The sequence below is a fragment of the Heptranchias perlo genome, chromosome 27, assembly GCF_035084215.1.
Source record: "Heptranchias perlo isolate sHepPer1 chromosome 27, sHepPer1.hap1, whole genome shotgun sequence".
NCBI lineage: Eukaryota > Metazoa > Chordata > Chondrichthyes > Hexanchiformes > Hexanchidae > Heptranchias > Heptranchias perlo.
In genome coordinates, this window is record NC_090351.1 from 7,981,180 (window position 1) to 8,003,169 (window position 21,990).

At 43.9% G+C, this 21,990-nt stretch overlaps 1 protein-coding gene across 2 annotated transcripts in view; it reads left to right on the top strand.

The window, feature by feature from the left end:
* Window positions 1-21,990, top strand: part of LOC137344373 (transcriptional enhancer factor TEF-5-like) — a 139,527-nt gene that overhangs the window by 89,152 nt on the left and 28,385 nt on the right. The window contains exons 5-7 of one of the 2 annotated variants that reach the window (XM_068007267.1): window positions 16,616-16,750; window positions 19,866-19,909; window positions 20,656-20,730. In XM_068007267.1, coding sequence (XP_067863368.1) covers window positions 16,616-16,750; window positions 19,866-19,909; window positions 20,656-20,730 — 254 coding nt within the window. The remainder of the gene's footprint in view (window positions 1-16,615; window positions 16,751-19,865; window positions 19,910-20,655; window positions 20,731-21,990) is intronic. The other variant, XM_068007266.1, reaches the window with a different exon arrangement.

Genomic DNA, 21,990 nt, shown 5'->3' on the forward strand with positions numbered 1-21,990 from the left:
CAGGCTTAGGGCCATCCTGGTCTTTGTGGCTGAACTTTGCACTGCCTAACTTGCAATCTTCCCCCCCCCTCCTACTTTGCTGTAATATTGGGTTAGGTCTGACTCAGATTTCCCAGCAGGCATTTTGCTTGTCCCCAAGCACAGTCAAAATAGTGCAGAGAAATGGCCAATTAACTCCAGCCTGCTGTGCGGAGAATGTGTGTGATGTCCGCATCTGTTATTGGTATCCATTTGCCATGGGTCCACCACAGTGAATGTTTTTAGCCTCAAATATCCCCACACTTTCCTAAATCAGAGAGGAAAACCTAATTTTGCTTCAACATCTGCACCAAAGACATGCTACAGCTGGTTGCTAGGAGATGCACGAATTGCCAGGTTAACTAGATCGTCATTTTCTCCCCCCAGGGAAGCAACTGGACTGCAGCCTCCATCGCCCCGCAGTAACAATCAAAGCTCACCCTGAGCAGTCATGCCCACCAATCTCTGTCCTGTTACATCACTCCAACTTGCTGCATCAGTGGTCTACCCTTGTATTTGAATCCCATGCTACTGAAGGCTTTAGGATCTGGGTTAGCATTCAGACCAAGTAAAATCAATGCTGGCTACTTTCTTCTGGAATCTAGTTTCCACAACTCAGCCCATACCTCGAAACAACTCCTCTTTCTTCCCCCCAACTGTTCTTCATGTCTGTACCTATGACAGGGAATAATGTAGCTGAGCTAGTCAATCCAAACAGGGTAGCCAATCTTCATCACCAGCTCTGCCCTAATCTTCATTTAGTGAAGAGACAGACCCTCTTGTAAGATCACTTCTCAGAGCAGCTTTTTATTAGCAATCCAGGGTGGCTCTTATTGGCTTTTACAGGTCAGAATTATTATTCAGTAGGCTGTTATAAGGGTGGGCCAGCAAGAGTGGTCTTATGGCAGACGGTGAAGATTTACATATCATTTAGAGGTTCAAACCCATTGTGAACGGTGCTTCATTCCTTACAATTGTCATATTATTGGCCATCAAGGCCCCACAGCTAGCACCTCAATGTTTGATAAACAGACATCTTTGTTCAGTTTACATTGGCCTTGGAGATTTGCATTATTTACATTGGACTTCTGTTTTAAAAAAAGGAAAGTGATTTATAGGCTCAAGGATCCATTTAGATGCCAGCTCCCTAGATGGGTTACTGGGTAGAAGCAGTCTTCTGGTTTTCATGTGGTTCAGCAAATGTTTACTGGTTAATATGTCAGGATAGACCTTTCTTGAGATGGTGACCCCATTTACCATCACAGAGATTTCTCTTTGCATTGGTTTAGTGTTAATGTCCCTCTGAAACGAAACACCCAGTGATAAACCACTTGGCTTAATTCAACAATAACTTGCACTTGTGTTCAAATTCAAGTGAATTCTTATTTGTCCAGGAAGGGACAACATTGACTTGTGGGGAATGCACTGACTTTATATCCAACCTACCTCCTCTTTTGCTCTGCCGCCACTAAGCATGTTTTTGCTGTTAACCCCTCCCAACCTGCAGCTGTTCTATTCACCTCTTTTCCCTAAACACTCCCAGCACGTTGCATGATTAAAAAGCTGGTTCTGAACTTTGACCTGTTTTCTGAACTTTGACCTGTTTTCTGAACTTTGACCTGTTTTCATTTTCTGGGCTTGTCCACGTTCTTTATATTCTATGGTAACAATGAGGTACATGCTTTTGTTAAACCATGGGATTGAGGACTGCAGAGGAAGAAGTGAACAGAACAAAAGAGATAACAAAAAGTGATGGACAGCTGATTCCTTTTCTTTGGGACACCCACTTATGAATTGTCCCCGTTAAATAGACATCAGTCCAATTTAAATACAGTGGGAATCAATGGGACTTAGAAGAATGACCCTATTGACTGAATTCCAGTTAACCAATATCCACAATCCAATATGCTAAAAAGGTCCCAAGACAACATTTTAAAAGGGGAATTCTTACCTCGACTTAAATTGTCCTTTGCCAAAGTAAATTTCAATAGTTTACCCACCAGTTCAGTCCTCTTGAGAAATGTTATGAGCCACAAGCTGTGCTCCATTATGAAGAATTCCAACTTGCAACCTGAATTCCTGTGTTCTACCCCACCCCAAAAAAAACCTAGTTGAATTTAGACTGTTGCTTCTCCAGCCTGCAGTGCATACCGGCCAGCCTGTGCTGGAGCTTGCTAGAGTTTTTTGGGAGCTTCTAAAAAAAAGTGATGGGAGAAAAGGAGCCAAAACCAGGTACAGAACACAAGGCACCAGTTAGGCAGAGTGTTGTCACACGACTCCGAATGTACCACATGGAGGAGTAAGACACAACCCCCAGTGGTGAAATAAAATGCAAGGTTACAAACAGACTGCCAGCATTAGAGCAGCAGAAGGTTCCAAATTGAGTGCCCTATGACCTTAAATTTTCTTTACAAAAACAGCTAGATCTTCCAAGGAAAGTTCAATTTGCAACTGATGTTTTAATCAAGGCGTTCAGAAAAACAGGTTCTAATGCAATTCCGACAATGGGGGGCATTAAATAGGACGAGGTTTTGATTTTACCTCTTGCAACAAGTGTTCTCCTTCCCTTGTGGGGCTCCCTCCTCCCAAATGACACGCTCACCTCCAGCTGAAGGCGGTTTTGTGCATCTAACTCGCATTCTCAAGGTTGGAGAAGGTTCGTGTGGAGCATATGGACCAGTTGGGTCATATGGCCCGTTTCTGTGCTGTACATTCTATGTAATGCTGCTGCGTAATTGGCCAGTTGGTGCAAGCACGAGGCAACCGCTTCAAGGGAAGAGCTCGTCGCATTGACGTTTGCTTTTTCTTGCCTGTTGGCCATCAGCTGTCGATGGTACTTTTAACAGGAGTCGCCGTCTTGGAGTATGCACAGCAAAAGCTTATTAATTTCCCATGGTGGGTTGTTGGGGATTGACTGGATCGATCAAATTGTTTTATTACATGCAACTCTCCCCAGGGGAGTTGGGCAACTGGTTCACAGGAGTAGCTGGTTTCTGGACTGAAGTGGAAATTCCCGAGCCAGTTTGCACGCTCCGCGCAAGGCTGATAGTTTTGCACTTTCCCCACACACAGCACTCCTATTTTTGCACCGTCCCTTTTTCTAGCCGATTCCTGCTCTGCAACACTTAAGAGTGAGGAAACAGTAGGAGTTTAGAAGCAGCGTTGAGCACAGCGAAGGGGAATGGAAGCTAATACGAGAGAGATTGGGGGAGGGGGGGTTGGAAAGAGAAAGAAAATGGGAAGTGCAAGAATAGGACATTTTCTCTAGTGTAAATGGGAAATGCTCGTGAAAATGAAGCAACAGAATTAAGTGATGTAAGTATGCAGAATTCCTTTTTGACCCAGTGTCCAGTAGGAGTAACTCCCATCGTCACGTAGCTCTTGTGGAAACCCAGAATACAAAACTAATGGAATCTCTGAAGGTGACGACATTCCTTATCAGAAAAGACATGAACAAAAAAACCCTATGATTTTAGTTAATCCCTCATTCTTTTGTATTTACTTTTTAAAAACTGGGACTGACAGCGTGTTATCTATTGTCTTGATATGTTCCTACAGGTCATACCAATGCATGGGTGTGGTGGGGAAGAAAGGAGAAATAAAAAGACTGCAAAATTGATTTTTGCAAAATTAGTGCCTACAGTAACAAAATTGCTGTAAAGTTATTAACTACAAAAGTTATCTAGTGTTTTGAGTACACACAAAATCCTCTCAGTTGCTGGCGTTAAGTCCCAGTGCAGATTGATGTTTATAGATTCTTCCCTGGCTTTTTCCAGTGGTCTGTTTAAAAGCATTAGGCCATGGCACCCACATGAAGCCCGCCCACCGCTGGTGTTATTTTACAACCCTTTGACACTGTAACACCTCAGTTCATTGAGCTGCATTGTACACTGCCTGCATCCGATTAGCAAGTTGCAAGAAGGACAGCAGTGAAAGTAACGGTGCCCTAGTCAAGCAAAGCAGTGGGGCTTGGATTGGACTAGAGTACAAGGTGAAAGAGAGCTGAATGTTACATATAGCGAAGTTAACTGGAGATTGGAATAAATAGGCATAAACTGGTTGCTACAGTCGATGTTCACGCAGCCCTGGAAAGAACCAGACTGGGATTTAATGCCAGGAAGAGAGACAATTTTGAATGTACAGAAAGCTCGAAATCCCACATATTTTTAAAATTCTCATACTTCAACTTTAGTTCCATATTAAAAAGCCAATTGAACTATCGCTGCCCTTTCCACCCCCAACCATCCCTCTGCCCATTGGTAATCAATCCTTGCAGTTCTGTGGTGATATTTCAGACAACTGTAGAACAGAAACAGTTGGTACCAACCAATCCATTCTAAGCAGACGCTCCTGTATTGTAGGCTGCTGAAGGAGACTATGGGGAAGTTTAAGGGCACTGGCTATTGTAGTTAAGGAATCCTTGGACAGTGGTTGATGAGAACCAAAAACAAGAACATTAGTATCCATAAGAATGAATGAACAAACTTACATTTATACACTGCCTTTCACCACCTCAGGATGTCCCAAAGCACTTTACAGCCAATGAAGTACTTTTGAAGTGTAGTCACTATTGTAATATAGGAAACATGGCAGCCAATTTGTGCACAGCAAGGTCCTACAAACAGCAATTTGATAATGACCAGATAATCTGTGAAGTTGGTTGAGGAATAAATATTGGCCAGAACACCAGGGAGAACTCCCCTGCTCTTCTTCAAATAGTGTCATGGGATCTTATATGTCCACCTGAGAGGGCAGACAGGGCCTCCAGTACTGCACTGGAGTGTCAGCCAGGATTTTGTGGTCAGGTCTCTGGAGTGGGACTTGAACCCATGACCTTCTGACTCAGAGGTAAGAGTGCTGCCACTGAGCCACAGCTAACACCATATATAAATAGGTAACAAATTTGACACAAGAAACTGCAGGCCATTGTCCATCAAGGACAGGTAAACTAATGGAAATTATTCTAAAAGGGAAGGCAGGAGGAGTATCTGTGTAGGAATAGCCAGAGTGTCTTTAGAAGGGGAAGGTGCTGCTGAGCTAAGCTCTTTGATAAGTCTTAAATTAAGTAGCGAGTTGCACTTCCTATGATGATAGTTCTTTCGCCAAAGTTTTCTCAAGTTCAAAGTCCCATGTGAAAGACTTCTAATTAAACTAAAACCTGTAGGAATCCAGAATAGAACATGGGACTGGATTAGGTTGTTAAAACAAGTGGGAGACAATAGTCAAAAGCGTAACATTGAAGACTGGGAGAAGGGGCAGGTGTTAAGTGGAGACCAGTCCTGGGACCCCTTGTTGCTTCTAATCTATATTATGAATGAATGACCTGGAAACCAAATGTAAGCTTATCAAATTTGTAGATGGGATGGAAAGAAGACATTTCCTGCAAATATCGACTCTCTGCTCTAAATGCTGGAAAGGTAGTCATCGACCCAAAGGAAAACCAAATTATTGATGCAGAAACAATGTGAGCGCAAACAAATACAAAGGACACAAATCTGATGAGCCCTATGTGTTACATGGCTATCCAGTAGCATTCTATAAGGGCATCGAATTCCTTGGGTAAAGTTTAACAATGTTGCACTAAATCTCCCAAATTGACCTTTACTCAATTAGATTTATTTATGAAGTTAGTTCTCTAGCTATTCCGAGAGACACACTAACCATTGAGCAGGCTGAGGTAATTACAAATTTACATTCATACTTCCTACCCAACTTCAAACAGATTTTTTACAGTAGCAGGTTATACAAAGACAGACTATACCAGTCTGTGTATAGTAGCACCCCACCATATTAGAGGTTTTAATGCTACTTTGCACATTTAAAAATCATTACACTCTATAAACTCATCATGTCTGAGGTCAGAGTCATTTATCCTGTGTGGACTTCACTTGCAACAAGACTTTAGATCCACGCAGTAAATAGTGATGGGTGCTATCAAGATGATTAAGGGCCCAAAGCTTGAAATAAAACCCCTCCCATCAACTTCACAGCATAATGTAAGCCTCTGGAATGGCTGCAAGGTCATCTCCAGGTTCAAATGAGCAATAAATCTCCAGACCTTCAGTCAACAGTCAGGATGCAATCAATCGCATGTGTCTGTTATTCACTTTTAAAAAAGGGTTTAAATGAGAGCCCAAGCAGCAATGGAATCATGGAATGGTTACAGCAAGGTGGCCATTCGGCCCTTCGAGCCCATGCCGGCTCTTTGCAAAAGCAATCCCATTAGTCCCATTCCCCTGGAGCCCTACTAATTTTTTTCCTTCAAGATCGGACCCTGGTGTTTTGATTTTTTTTTAAAACACAAAAACTTGTATTCCTTTCAAATTTGGACATTTCCAAAGAAAGTCAGGCAGGATGGTTTTAAGCAAATGGAGAAGGAGAATAGGCGGTAGGTTTAACCTCCCATTATAATCTATAGATCATCCCATCCACAATTTTAACTTTTTAAATCATACAAATTTTATCCTGCCTGCCTGATGGGAATTGGGCGGGTGGTTAAAATGGCGGCCGCGCGCTTTGCGTTCCGTTCCCGCCCACCGCGATTTTAACAGTGTCGTTTTTGGATCCGGAGAAGGCGCCTGCCACAATCAAACCGGGGCTTCATTAATGTATAACAGTCAGAGTCTAATGAGGCAATTACGACTCCGACGTGATTTTAACTTCCGATAGTGCAAGTAACTCCAAACCTACTAGTGAAAGTTGGTGGTGAGCAGGAAGTCCAGGAAGGTAGGCAATTTAATTTTTTTTATATATATAAATTGTTTCCTTGTGGGCCAGGAGTGCTCCTCTGGGCCCCACAAGGACACCTTGGGCCTTCCCCTGCCCCGGGCTACCCTCCCCCTCCCACCATTCCTTCTGGACCCCCTCTCCCTGGACCACTTTCCTTATAGTGTCGGGGATAATTTCCCTCGTGTTCCCAGCAGTGGCTTCCTGCCGCCTGAAATCCCACGGGGCAGGAAGTCAGACATCCGACATGGAAGCGAAGCCTGGGAATTAAAATCTCTCCGGGCCTCAAGTAGCGCAGTCATGTGAGCCCGCTGCTCACCAGCCCCCTCCCCCAACCTCCCCACAAGTCACCGCTCGCACCCCCTCCCCCCCAACACTCTCTGCTCGCCCATATATATGTATACTTCAAGTCACTGATACCAACAGGCCTCTGTGTTCAGATTTCCATTTAACAGCACAAAGCCATTCTTTCCAAATCTCCAAGCCGACACAAATTTAAACGCGGGGAGGTAAAGAAGAAATACAAGTTGAAATAGGATTGGATTCCTCGATTTCCAGGGCACAGGGCCTGCAGATAATGCGAGGGCTACAGTTTACACGCCCCTACACTAGGGAGCCCTGGTTAACCCACTGCCAGAAGTAAATACATGCCCATTATAAACAGAGCGTTAGATCACTGTTTAAATAAGGATGCAACTGCTTGCAGTGAGAACAGGTGCCATCTGCTCTGCAGTGAATCAGAGAGTGACCCTGCTCCTTACTACATCGAGACTCCCATCACTCAAAGCGAAGGCACTCAGAGGGTTAACTTGTCATCTAATTCAAAGTGCTAAATCCGAGTTATTTTTACAAACCGTGCACAGTTGTTCATGATTTATTTGGCCTGTAATTTTATCTTATATAAACAAAAACCGCACTTGTTTCAATAAATACATAGCATCGTTGAATGGGCAATATTTGCCTTACAAGGAGCTATCTTGACGGGCTGATACCGGCTCTCAGATTAGCTGCACAGGAACACGACAGCCTGTGTCTCGGGAGTAGTGGAGAAACTTCCAAAAACAGCACAGAAGCAGTGCTCACAGCTGGGCTCCATTAGGCGTACATTTACTGAGGGGCTTCCAGTCAGGCTGTGTGTGCATGTGCCCCATTTGATGACACAACTTAGCCTTTCCGTAGTCTGATGGTCTGACATTACATAGAATTTATAGCACAGAAACAGGCCATTCGGCTCAACTGGTCTATGCCGGTGTTTATGCTCCACACGAGCCTCCTCCCACCCTACTTCATCTAACACTATTACCGTATCCTTCTATTCCTTTCTCCCTCGTGTCCTTGCCTAGCTTCCCCTTAAATACATCTATGCTATTTGCATGGAATAGAGAGCCTAACCACCCCCCACTTGATATTCAATGGCATTACCATCGTAGAGTCTCCCCCACCATCAACATCCAGGGGGTCACCATTGACCAGAAACTCAACTGGACCAACCACATAAATGCAATGGTTACTAGAGCAGGTCAGAGACTGGGTATTCTGTTGAATTGAAATCTGAACACAGCGGTCTTATCTCACCCCCCCCCCAACTGTACGTTACAACTCTCCCAAGAGGATGGCGGATCACCCACACCAACATCCAGAGTTGTAGGAAAGACTCCTGACTACACGGGGTGATGCAGCATGGCAGCCGGGGAAATGGAGAAGAGCAATCAGGAGGTTTAGCTACATCATCAGGAGCTGATTGGCCCTCAGAAAATATATAGTGAGCAGCAGCACCCCCGTGAGAATATTGGTAGGAAACATTTTTTTAAAAATCACAACTTGCACTTCAAGACACTGAAGTTGGAGTCTCAGAATTAGGACCCAGACTAAAAAAAAAATCACAAGATGTTCATTACCCCTCCCCCTTTTATTTGTCTTGATCTTTTCAGCCCAATGGTGATTGCTGGCATCATCACTAGTGGAAACCCTGGTTAGAGAAGCCATTGGTCTCGACAGGATAAGTGAGGCAAATCCACATTTGCTTATAAACCCTGTGGGTAACTTCTATCTCTCTGTTGAGAGAGCAGCGTAGCTCGAACAGTGTGTAAAAATGAGTGATGCAATCAAAGCTTTACCATAGGTGAGCTAGGGGAGTTTTCAGCAAACTACAGCTTCCATTAGTTTAGATGATTCATCCTCGGTTGGGTAGTGGGGGGAGGATGCACAGTGATCTAGGCTAGAACTAAGTAAACCAGGTCACTGGGCATTAGGTGGAAAAATCTGTAGTCCTCCCTTAACTATAGCAACCCATCAACATTAACAGCCCCTTTAATGGGAGAGGATTTAAATACTTTACAGAGGAAGTTGAACAACCCCCTTACTCCTCCACAGGAGGCAGTGAAACCTGTATCAAAACAAGTCACCAACTCCCGGATCACCGTCCCTTTGATGCAACCCACACAGCACTTATACCCAGTGACCACAGCTAACACGTGTCAGCTCGGTAGCAGACTCACCGCCAAGTCAGAAGGTTGGTGGGTTTAAGCCCCACTCCAAACCTTGAGCACCTAATCTAGGCCGACCCTTCAATTCATTACGGAGGGAGCTCCTCTGCATCTTCAGGGGGTACCATCCTTCAGATGAGATGTTAAATTAAAGCAAGTATTTTCCTGTGTTATGGAGGTTTAAGTGGATGCCACGTAGCACTGTTTGAAGATCAGGGAGTTCTCCTGGTCGTCAACTGGATCATTCATCTGTCTGTGGGATCTTGCTGTGTGTAAAATGGTTGCGATGTTCATCTGCACAACAGTGACTGCACTAAAAAGCAATTGCTCAATGCTTTGGGATGTTTGAGTCACAGGCGCTATATAAATGCAAGTTCTTTCACTTTACTTAAACCAAGCAAAATCCTAGTCAAATTTTCACTTACACAGTAAGTTCTTTAAAAAGTAAATGCACTCATACTGGATTTTGCACTATTTTGCATTGATTTTGTAATCAGTCCAATTAATACATTTACATTAACCAGTGCAAAATGAAACCAATTCCAGTTAAAAAAAAATGGAGCAATGAGTTGCATCTTTACGCCATTCTGCTTTCAAACCAGCTACTACCTCCACATTATCAAGAGACTGCTTAACCCAAATACAAGGATTTATCTCCAGCATAGCACATATAGTGTAAGCAGTGCCAGAGACAGCGTCCTATTGGCAAGGATCAAAATGTAGGTCTGTCGGACTCTAGATCCAAAACAGAGGCTCAGAATGAACAGCAGAGTCCACAAGACTGGTCACCGGGAAACACAGGAGCTGTGTGAGACCTGCTGCTTTTCACCATAGTTTCAGGAATGAGCTTACTGTACTAGGCACACAGTGGTCCTTAGGCTCAGAAAGGAACAGTAAGAAACGAGGGTAAGGCAGGAGTCTGTGCTTCTAAGAGTAAGTCAATCTCCATTTCAGACCAGTTACTACCTGCTCTGACCACCTCCCCGCTTTGAATTGTCCCCTCAACTCCAAGGCTAGTTTTAAAAACATTGAATAGAATGAATGGGATTCCCAAATATATTTATAATGCATGTGTAAAACAAAAATTCTCACCACCATTGATTGCATTTTGTTTTTGTTTGTCCAGTGAAACCTGCTTAGAAATGTTCACCTTTAACATGGAGCCATTCCTTAAAAGGTTACATCAATGGTTGAAGTCACATAGTCCTCAGAACAATGTGTTTGAATCAGTGGGTCACCTCATCTCCTTTCTACAGGGCCTTGCACCAATAATGAGGTCACTAGCAGCTTGTGCAAAAACACTACACACAATATCACTAACAAAGAGAAAAGAAGTTAATTGTACATTCAGCAGAAGACTCCGTTGCAAAGTCATCCTACCCACAATGCAATAATGGATAAAAATTCTGCTTGACCCCATCTTTTAATATCACACAGAGGCCAGAACGTTGAGGGTTTTCTTTGCCAGCCATTGAATCGTTAAAGGGCAATTGAAAAAACACATTACTGGATTATTCATTCTTACTGAGGCCTAATGTCCTTTGGTAGCTTATCCCTCATGGCCTCAACACAGGGCTGGGGCATGATGTCACTTTTATTACCAGTGTTCCCAAGATTTTTGGCAACTCATTGTCTAAATATGGAAATAAGGAATAGCTGGGGTGGAGGGGGATCAGTCATTAACTGCTGTAAAAGGCAAAGACTTCACTAAATGAGGCATCATTCTTTAGGTTAATATCTATTGGATCCAAAGTTGTATGAATTAGTACTCTAAACCAAACACAGATTAATTCACAGCTTCAGCTACTCTTAAACCAGTAACTATGACCAGATCTTGTGGCCATGTTAGCAGATGGCTGCTTAATCAAGGTACAGACCCACTTTAAGTAAATTTCAGAAGCAGTAGCTTGACACTCATTTGACAGACTCCTCAAGGCAGGATTGTTGAACCATGGTGACCTGGGCAGGTTTCACTGTTGTGATTAACTGAATGAAAATTGTGTTCAATCCCATTAATGATGTGCTTTTCTTGAATCCAGGCAATGAATGTGGTAAGTATCTAATGAATTTTATTGTCCATTTCTGTGTGCATGTTTGTGCATGATATTTTTAAACCTCTCCTGCCCAGGGTGCTTCTAAATCTGCTTCCAAGACCAAGCCATTTGCAAAGTAGGTTGGGAGAACTTTACTGGCTCCAAACTCCAACCTGGTAGTCACTTTCTCAAATGTACTCCCATTTAATGGACTCTTATCTAGCCTCAAATCACCAGTTACTTGACTCTGGAAGTCTAGTCTTGTAGCTGCTCCCAGTACTTTATTATAGTCCATTTGGACTGATCACTTCATAGCCACAAAGGACTACCAGGTAGGACCACAGAGTCTTATTTTAGGTGGGGTGCAAAACTCAAAGTTCCATACGAACCATCCCTGATATATTTTCCATTTGTCCTTTTTAAAAAGGCAGAAAAAGTTGATTGTAAGCAGTTAGCATGCTCTAAGAATAGCTTTAATCTAACCTGGGCTGGAAGCGGTAATTCTTATGTCCTTGGCTGTTTACTTTATGCTATGTTTGTAGGTAGAGGGACTGTTCCATTTTTTATTTCTCAGCTTTAAAAAAAATGTAAGTCACTGAGGAGGATTGTTTTCAGAGCAGGGCAAAGACTGAAGAAATCCGGTCCAGTAGGGCTCGTGGATGAATGGCCTGTAATAGAATCTCACCTTGGCAGCAGTAATAGAGGATGCATCATTTGGTATTTGGAAGAATGAGATGAGAAATAAAACATTAATTGAGTGTGGAAAAGGTAAAGGCAGAGCACTTTACTTTAAACTGGACAAAGGGACACAGATTCATGGTAGCAAAAATTTAGGACCAAAATAAGGAAGCTTTTCTACCCACAGCGTTATCAGTCCAATTTATGGACTTCAGAGTAAGATAATATAGGCAAAAACTCTGGAATCATTTAAAATCCTTTGTGACAGAGGACTATAGACTCTTTCTGGAGGGATGAGCCAAGACTGTCCAATTGGTTTGCCTTATCTAGATCTATCTAATGAGAACTCACTTCCCAAAAGTGGCTCTCTTTTCAGCAAATAGATAGCTATACTGGAACTGATGGAGAAATCCAGAAAGGGCCATTAAAGAATTTAAATATATAGGAGGCATAAAGCCAGAGTATCACTTCAGATTAGTGGCTCATAGACAACAAGCTACCTTACAATTTGGATCCTATAGGCTGCTGGCCCCAGCAATACTTGGTATAGGAATATGCAAAGATTTTGGTGGTGAAAGGATTTCCCTCCCAACCAGTGAAAACACCTTTGAATGGAAAAGGCTAATAAATAGTTCACTTCCCCTTTGTTTCAGTTCCTTTAATTCTATGAGTGCAAAGAGTGATGATTTCACAACTGCCTCGAATGTATACATTTTCTTATAATCCATTACCTCCCCTCCAAGATTCTAGTTAGCCATTAGTGATAATTAATTACCTTTTGATGATGATCCAATCCCTATAGGGTTTACTTTGAGTAATGAGAATTCCTCCCCAGCTGGTGCAGGTTAGTTAATGATAATCAGTCAAAGAAGAGAGAGGCCTTCATGTTTCAGTTTATTAAAATCCAAATATAGAGTTTGCTTAAAGAAGTGCCTTGTTCCTTTAAATTGAAGTTGTAAAACCATCACCTCTCACTACAGTACGAATGTAACACAACACTTAAAGCTCTGGTTCGAATAAAGAACAGACATCATGTGCCCAAAATTACCATCTACAATAATTACATTGTTTCTGATTTCCCCTTGAATACAGAACTTTACAGCAAGTCCCTAACTATGAACTGCTATTCACTCGGCTGCTAAAGGTAGCCTTATTGATGAGTGTGGAACTAGCCCTAACTTGACCCTAAACCATCAATCTCGTTCAGAGAAGCCAGTAGGGTGGTTGGAGTGGGAAGCAGAAAGTATCACAGTGGTACTGGGGGAGGAGCTCCACTAAGATCCAGTAATGTAACTCGACACATGGGCCCAGGGGTGTTTGATGTTAAAACTGATTACCCAAAATGGCAAAATGCTCCATTTCCCAATACAAACATCTCTCATCTCAATCTGAAAATAGTTTGCTTTTTTTTTTCTTTTTGGCAAATGGGATGGATAACTGTGGTTAACTGCCCCCAGTCCAGTCTCTGATATATCTTTCTTTTGCCATGTTCTAACCTCTGCCTTCCAAAGTCCCAGTGTTCTCCCCTCTGCTCCTGAAGGTGAAGACTTGTGCTGGGATATGGTTCCACAAACACTGATCATCCTCGAGTACCTCATCCAAGCAGCCATTCTTGATTCATGTGCCCAGACAATGTTTCCAGGCTATTTGACTGGCCAGCCTGACCCTGTGGTTACACATTCACGTTTTCCAGCAAGGATTACTGGATAACGATCAAGAATGGGAACTCTGGCTGAGGAAAATTGTAGCACCCCCATACTACCCACCTAGGATCAGCTAATTCAACACAGGTTAACAATTGAAGCTAGGACCATCCTGGTTAGTATGGCTCGCTTACCCATTAGGCAGTAGGTTTACCAACCAAGTTCTTTATCTAACAAATCCTCCCATCTTTTCAAGGCTCTTGTCAGTCTAAGATTTGATTGTACATTACCCAACAGTCCTACATTCCTCAATTGCATTTTCCTACATTCTGTATTAGATTTCCTTGCTGAGATCTTTCATTTCAGGCAGAGCTGAAAAGTCCCTATCAGTGTGGTGCAGTGCAGTCTCACTGTCATAAGGTAACAAGCTGCAATAATCAATTGAAACCAAGGAGAGCCCTGTTCCAACCAGGAGTGATGGATCTCTAGGAGAGATAGTTGAGTGTTGAAGCTTTGATCAGCTTGTGTGCTGCAAGAGTGATTTCAAAACCCCAGGACTGAATTAACCATAAACCTTCTTTAGACAAGGTTAGCGTTTTGCTCACATAAATTAAAAAATCTCAATCTGAGAATGTAGAGATGAGATATGATTCCACATGTCCCCTTAATGCCAGCCTCCAGTAGTCCGCACTTTTTTTTTTTAGGTGTTGTACTGTAGAACTAGCCACAGATTCTGCCTGCCCACTAGGAAATTCAGAACTCGGAGTGCTAGTTTCAACAACTCGCTGTACAGGAGGCAAGCTGAGAGCAGGGATAAACTTCTGGTGATGTAGGTGTAAGAGTACTGATGCCGATTGGGATGTTCCCTCTATCTATGATGAGTATTGTTGTATTCTGAGGCGAGTTCTTGACCATAGTTCCCGTACAACTTGGTATTGGTATTGTATCGTAAATACACTTGCACGTTCTCTGCTATGCTGAATTCCACAGTGAAAATAGTTCTTTACTATAACTTGTGTTGTAACTTTCCTTGCGAAGCAGCTTCATTCCCCTTTTTGTGTTGATTTTCTAAGTCACTTTTTCTCTTGCTTTTGTACTCTGTGAGGTGAAGGCACTCAGTTGCAGGGAATGGAACACTTTTCTATTTTGGCAACTCAAGTGTCAGCGCTCCCAGGTCAGGTGTAGCATAGTTAGGTAAAACTGCCTCCAGACACTCCAATAATGTGTCTCCACCTCCAACCTTGGAAGACAACCCATTTCTGCACCAGCGTGACACTTAACTTCCCACGCTGACTATCCTTGTCACTTCTCTAAGTGAGGTGGGCAGTACTTTGGACTTGTGCTCACGAGCGACTGGGTTGGGAATGCTTCAAACTCATTTCATAAAGATCACTTATGATTGATAGTTAAACTTTAAAACGTTGCACAGACCTGACACACAGCAGGAACATTGGGTTACACATCTCACTATACATGTAAAACCTTTACCAGTGCCTCTCTCCCCTGCCCCACCCAGCAAATGCCTGTCATGCAGTGTGAAGGCTACGCTGCTTGTGAGATTAGAGGATGCTCACTGAACTATGGGATACAGTTTCTATCTTTATGGGTGGTCTGATTAACTCACTTCTGAGTTGTGGCCAGCGCCATTCATAGGATGTAAACTGTATACCACAGTTTCTCATGCCATGTAAACTACACCATGAGCGATAGTTACAATTCCTTGCAATAATTTTAAATGCAAATCACGTAGGTGTATGGCAAACTGTTGCTGGTGCAGTCACTGTGAATTATTACTCCGGCATCTGTTCTCAATGATGTCCCCTCCATGAAGTACTCTGTGGATGTGGCATCAGCGTCACATGCATTAGAAGATGGTTCTGCCATCTGAGTTAGATCATCAAAACCTGCCCAAGGCTTTAACTCGTCTGCCTTGAGCTCTTCCGAACTCATGCAGTGACTAACGTGCCCCTTCGTCACCCATTGCGCAGCCACTATCTGCCTCATTGCTACTGTGCTCCACGATGTGACTCTTGTTGGTGTTTTTTTGCCTTGTGTGGGAATTGAGGGCACTCAACACGCTTGAAAATCATAATTGGCATAAATTGGGTTTCCTGCAAGTGGCAGAACACTCCACAATAATGGGGGCCCGGGGGGTGGGGGTCAGGAAACCCTTCCTGACCAGTCGCTGCTGCTGCTGGCTGTAATGTTCGGGACCATTTCAAAAAACCAAAGTGCAGAACTGAGCAGCCACATGCAGTCACAACATGGAGGATCGATTACAAAATAATTCCAAGAGTTGTTAAAGGGGCTGTGTTGTCTTGCAACTGAGGAAAAGATCCTCCGATCCCCTGAAGTGCAGGAACTTGGCCCGTACTCTACAAACAGTCATTGTTTTTTTTAAAGGGGGTTTAAACCGTGCAATTAACAGAGTTTATAGAGGCCGACCTCTTTATTTTATTTGCAGCCCACAGTCTCTCTGCACCGTTCCTTCCTGAGTGATGGGGCAGGCTGGAGAGCTGTATCAAAGTTCTGCCGATGCACCGATGGGATTGATTGGTCACTTAAAAAATGTATGGGAAGATCCCAAGGTGTTTCCTTCCCCTCCCCACCACTTCCTGCTCACAATGGTACAGTTAAGGTCATGAATCGAACATAAGCCCTTACTCCACCATATTGTGGAACAACACATTGGTGTCTTTCCCACTGTGCTGCCCCAATGGTTGATCAGCATAAAAATGAGCCTCATTAGAAAAGCGACATCTCAGAAACAGTCTCCTGATAGCTTGAACGAGGTTGAGCCACGTTGGGATCAGGGTGATGTGATGGCTTCGGATGATATCATCACATGGGGGAAATGAGCACAGCCACTAACTAACCTTCATGCAGGATAACATGGCCGCTTTAACCAGTCTTTCTCACCATCAATGTTCTGAAACCTTTGCTTATCTCCAGCTTCACTTCCCATGCTCCTCTTTCCCTCCATCTATCTTTCCACACTGCTTTGCTAATCCACCTTTCTTTATTTTCAAAGGATCAAGCCTCAAAAGACAAGGCCCTCCAGAATATGGCCGCCATGTCTTCAGCACAGATCGTTTCAGCCACTGCAATGCAGGGCAAATTGGGGATAACTCCAATCCCACAAGCCCCCTATCCAGGAACAGCCAGGGTAAGAGCCTTTTAACGTCTTACTGCTCTACGTTAACATGCACTGAGCCAGCTATGTGGCACGATGGCCCAAATGCTGCTTCTACCCTGTGCCGACTACTGTGGGACCCTTGGTGTCAGCCATGGCTCAGTCGTAGCACTCTCACCTCTGAGTCAGAAGGTCGTGGGTTCAAGTCCTACTCCAGGGGACTTGAGCACAAAATCTAAACTGACAGTCCGGTGCAGTACTGAGGGAGTCCTGCACTGTCGGAGGTGCCGTCTTTTGGATGAGATGTTAAACCGAGGCCCCGTCTGCCCTCCCAGGTGAACGTAAAAGATCCATGGCACTATTTTGAACAAAAGCTGGTTAATTCTCCCCAGTGCCCTGGCCAACATTTATCCCTTAATCCAACACCTAAGAGCAGATTATCTGGTCATTTCCTACATTACATCAGTGACTACACTTCAAAAGTACTTAATTGGCTGTAAAGCATTTTGGGACGACCTGAGGTCGAGAAAGGCGCTATATAAATGCAAGTCTTTCTTTCTGTGGCCAGGCTTTTGCCAAATTCTGCAGTCATAAAGATTGAGAGATCAGATGTCAGTCAACGTTATCACAAATAATCCACTCCTTTTTTTTCCCGAAACTGAGAATAGTTTGCATGTTACGATGTAAAGTTGTATCTCTTTCAACCTCATCGGGTCAAAGGTCATTGTAGGTAGGGCCGCTTGTCATCACCCCTCCCAAGCCAAACTGAACCTAAGGAATTATGACCAAATGAATTGATCCTTAAACACACATTGCCCTCAGTGCATGCACAGCTGTGACAACAAATGCATCGTACCAATGGATTTGCCTGCTAGCACTGTGCAACGCTACAGTGGTCTACGACACAGCCATAAACCTGTTTAAAAGAATAATGGTTTGTGCTGTAAGGAGGTTTTAAGGCTCCCTGATGGCCCACCTGGCCAAGACTATAACTAGCAGAGCCATACAGATTAGGAAGGATTGCAGTTTCGATTCCCAATCTGGTGTTGTGCGGCTGCTGATATCGCCTAGTGCAGCGATAGATGGGCTAAAATGGGCCTCGGTGTTTCTGGGACAGGGAAGGGGCAAAGAATCTCTTGAGTTCCCGTTCCTAGTTGCTGGAGGTCTGGCAAACGATGCTCGCTGTCTGGTTTGCCACGTGAAGAAAAACCACTTGGGTGAGGCATCATATCTCGAAAGGCGTCAACGTAGGGTTGCCAACTCTGTTTGGAAGCATTCCAGGAGTTCATCAACTGAACGCCCCACCCCCACGCTCCCGCCATTGGTCACCCAACATGTCCATCCTCAAGGCGCATCACCTTCCCACGGCCACTGGGAAGTGAAGAGAGCCTTCGTTAACGATTGGATAATTCCTGACTGTTAGTCAAACAGCTTTTTTCCCCATATCTAATATTTTTGTAATAAATGAAAGTGTTCAAAGAAAATGAAAAAATACACCTTTTTTACTGCCACGATGACTTTTCTCCCTGGGCGTTGCTCGCAGCAGTGTCCTGGAGATTAATCTTTCATTCCTGGAGACACCAGGACAATCCTGGAGGGTTGGCAACCCTAAGACAATATCTCCAACAGAGAAAGGGGAGAAAAATATTAGCTCACAATCTGTGACACTGTTAGAAGAAAACTGTAAGTTCTGATCAGTGCCACAGGATCTTGCAAAAATGAAGCATTATAGTCACACTCCATTTATAACACACACTAATTTCCTGCTTTGGGCAAAGACCCCAAAGGGTCTTCCTCCCCCCACCCGTCCATTGTCACTTGCTGACTTTTAGATCCACAGCTTTCTGAATGAGATGGACGAGGATTCAATCCCCCCTTTCTTAATAGACTATTCCTCCCCCCTCCCCATGGATAAGACCGTATCTGTAAACCTTCTGCCACTAATCAGTTACCTCATTTAGTGAAAGGATTATCCTTTGAGATCACCAGCCACATCTTGTTCCGAGAATTTCCCAATCTAATGTCACTAAATTGCTGTAACTTAACCAGCTGTACTTCATTGCTATTGGGTAAAACTCAATAAAGATCATAACAATTGGCTTAAAGTATGGTATGAATCTGCCCATCAGGATGTTTGTTACTCATTAATATAAGGAACTTTGCACAGAGGTTATTGCTATTGGATTATAGCAGAGATCTTACATTTGTCCCTTTTGAATTTCCTCGCCCTCCTAAAGAGGGTGATTCCTGCTGAGGTACAGTCGCACAAGTGCCCACAGCACTTCAGTACACTTTGTAAATGCCCATTCTTCATAAGTGAACCTGGATGGTGAATGTTGACAGAATATACAATGTAGGCCCCACACAGTCAAGCCCCATATTGTCCTCACCTGGAACCTATAAGTGTGTTATCCAGTATCGGGTCAGTGGATAGCAATTGGGAATAGAAACTCAAGCTCATTTTTATCTTCCCCTGCTTTCCCAGCCTAGGACACTGAGCCAAATTGTAGCAATGCCATTCCAGCTAAGACCAATTGACTTAAAATAGATCAGATATCGAACCTAGGACTTCCCTAGCTTGTGTGGTTCAGTACCAGACCACACAGTGTATTGATCCACTGAGCCAACTGGAGAGAGAAGAACTTTGTGATTCTAAAGCAAGGAGGATGTCAAATTGGTGCATTGGACACTCCTAATGAAGAATTCAGATGGCACTCTAGACTGGCAGGTCTAAGTGCTTTCATAGGAACATAGGAATTGCTAGATGAAGAAAGATCAAGATCCACCTAGTTTGCCTTCTACCATCCTGGTAGTTGTGTGATACAATGATAATGGAGTTGTTGACTAATCATTGCAATCAATCTCTATCAAATAGTCTACAACAGACCCAGACATGAGGTGAGGAAAACCCCCAGTGGTGGAGAGCTTTGGGAACCATTGGTCCAAAGTCACCTGTTCCCCCCCCCCCCCCCAAACATGTTTCACTTACCACATGCCATGTCTCAAATTGCTCATATACTGTATCCCAAAATGTTATTTTCTGAAAGAAATCTTGTCTAACATAAAACTGGAAGGAACCTGCTGCTTAATAGATTGTGCATGATTCTTTATTAATCTTGAAATCTTTGTCTCTTTTTTATTGTTGCAGTTTTGGTCCGGTCCTCTTCCTGGACAGCCTGGGTCCTCTCAAGAGTAAGTATCTGTGTGGTATCCTAGCAACCTAAAACTCTGTTACCAATAACATTGCTCACCTGGCTTTGATCCAAATGTGCAGTTGATCTGAATTAAAGGTGAATGTCCTCCTGGTTGGGGGGGGTGGGAATGAGTGATTTTTCCAATAACAACTCTGCTGGTTCTGAGCCCTTGCTAACAGTAATGGGATTGGTCCAAGATACTGCTGGGTTGAACCCAAACATTGACCTTGTCAACAGTGCCATTCACAAAGAACTTCAAACGGTGTAGTCTTCGTTCTGTCGCATTTACACAAGGTTCGTAGGGTTAAACCCTTCGGCTGGTTGTTTTGTTCATGGAAGACCGTGAAGGACCCCAAACTCTGGGTGTGACGGGGTGTCATCACGGAACGTTGGATTTGCCAATTAACGATGAATCTGTTTTACACTGAGTGCTTGTTAACACTTTTTTTTTTGTTTAAAACCGTAACAAAACAGAAATTAATTCTGTTCTGAGTGTATTCTATTCCAAGCTAAACAAAAGGTTGTGTGTTTTTTTTAAAAAAAAGAATAGCTTCATTGAGGTGGCCATGTTTTCGCGATCTGATCATGAGCAGAGATTGGTTATGGGGGTCTGGAGTGGGGTGGGGGTGGGGAGGGGGGAGAAGGCTGGGGGTTATCTGGTGTTATTGAAATGATGCAGATCACTTATTTTGGGTCAATGTCTTTTTCTCGCTCTATATTTTTTCTCTATATATCTGGCGCCAGCAACATCCCAGAGCTGGCAGGCTGTGGATGGAGGCCCAGAGACACCTGGAGCAGCACATCCGCTGAGGGCCACAGGTGAGGAAGTCGTGAGCTGTAACTGGCCCTGGGCTGCATTATGAGCACCACTGGTGTATATTGTTCCTGTGTTTGTATCCTGTGCTACGCTTCCTACCCCTTCTCCCTCTGAACCCCCTACCCCCACCCCTCACCCCAAGCTGAGCAATGGTGGTACTATGCTGGGGAAGATGCAGAATTTCCTGCTTGCCCTGTTGACAGTGTAAAGTGTTGCACTGACTTTGTGTTTGGTGGAGGATGAGCAGCTCCTCTTCTTTTGGACTGGACATGTCTCTCAGTAGGTGCATATTGCAGGTTTGCATTTTTATTGTTGTAGCTGTAATATCTATATACTAAAATTATGATGGTCTGTCAACATTACTGATGGAGGTTTCCATGAAAATTGTGTCCGACCCAGTTGCAGTTGTAATGTCCGGTGATGCCTGCAGGTGGCGCTCTAATAGGGTTTTTCTATTTCGAGCACTCGACCCTTTGTCACGTTTGTTTAGTGACAAAAGCCTGTGACACTCTGCCAGACATCTCTCTGAGGGTGAGGTTTCAGCCTTTAGAAAATGTTAAACCTGACAACAAGCACTCCTTTCTAATCACATCTTTGATGCCTTTCCACAGTGTAAGCCCCTCCTCACTACCGGTAACACATTGCCCCTTCTCCCTTCCCCATCCCTTTCCTCTCTGTCCCCCTTGATCTCCCTCCTTCCATCTAGGCCTCCCCATCCCTCTTGACCTACACTCTTCTCTCCCATTTCCTTCTCCGTTCCCCTCCTCCCCCCCCTCCCATTGATCTGAACATTTCCCTTGGTCTTGACTCTCTGTGCGCACTGCCACGAGGGATCGACTGATTTGAAAGTAGAGTTGATTTAGACCAAGTGCACTTCAGTGACTCTCGCAGCTGAAAAGCTCCAATGAGTAAGATTAGCTGATCTCAGCTGGGCAGTGGAAGGGGAGCTACGACCAGCCTCTGCACCCCTGGATTAGGGAGCAGAGATGTGCCAAAGGGTACTAATCCCGATCGCCACCAGCGAGCCCTGCTGGGCAGTTGGTGTTGGGTGGGGCTTGGCCCCGGCAATCAAAAAGCTACTGGCACTTAGTCAAGGCACACACTGTGCCAATGGAACTATAGCCCAGTCAGGAGGGAAGGGGAGAAATTTGGCAAGAAAAGAAAAAAGCAGAGGTTCCTCAGTGTTAAAATTGGATAGTCATGTGGCAAAGCATAGAATACTAGAGCCTGGTATTTAGCTGCTTCCAACCTTTATTCACAGA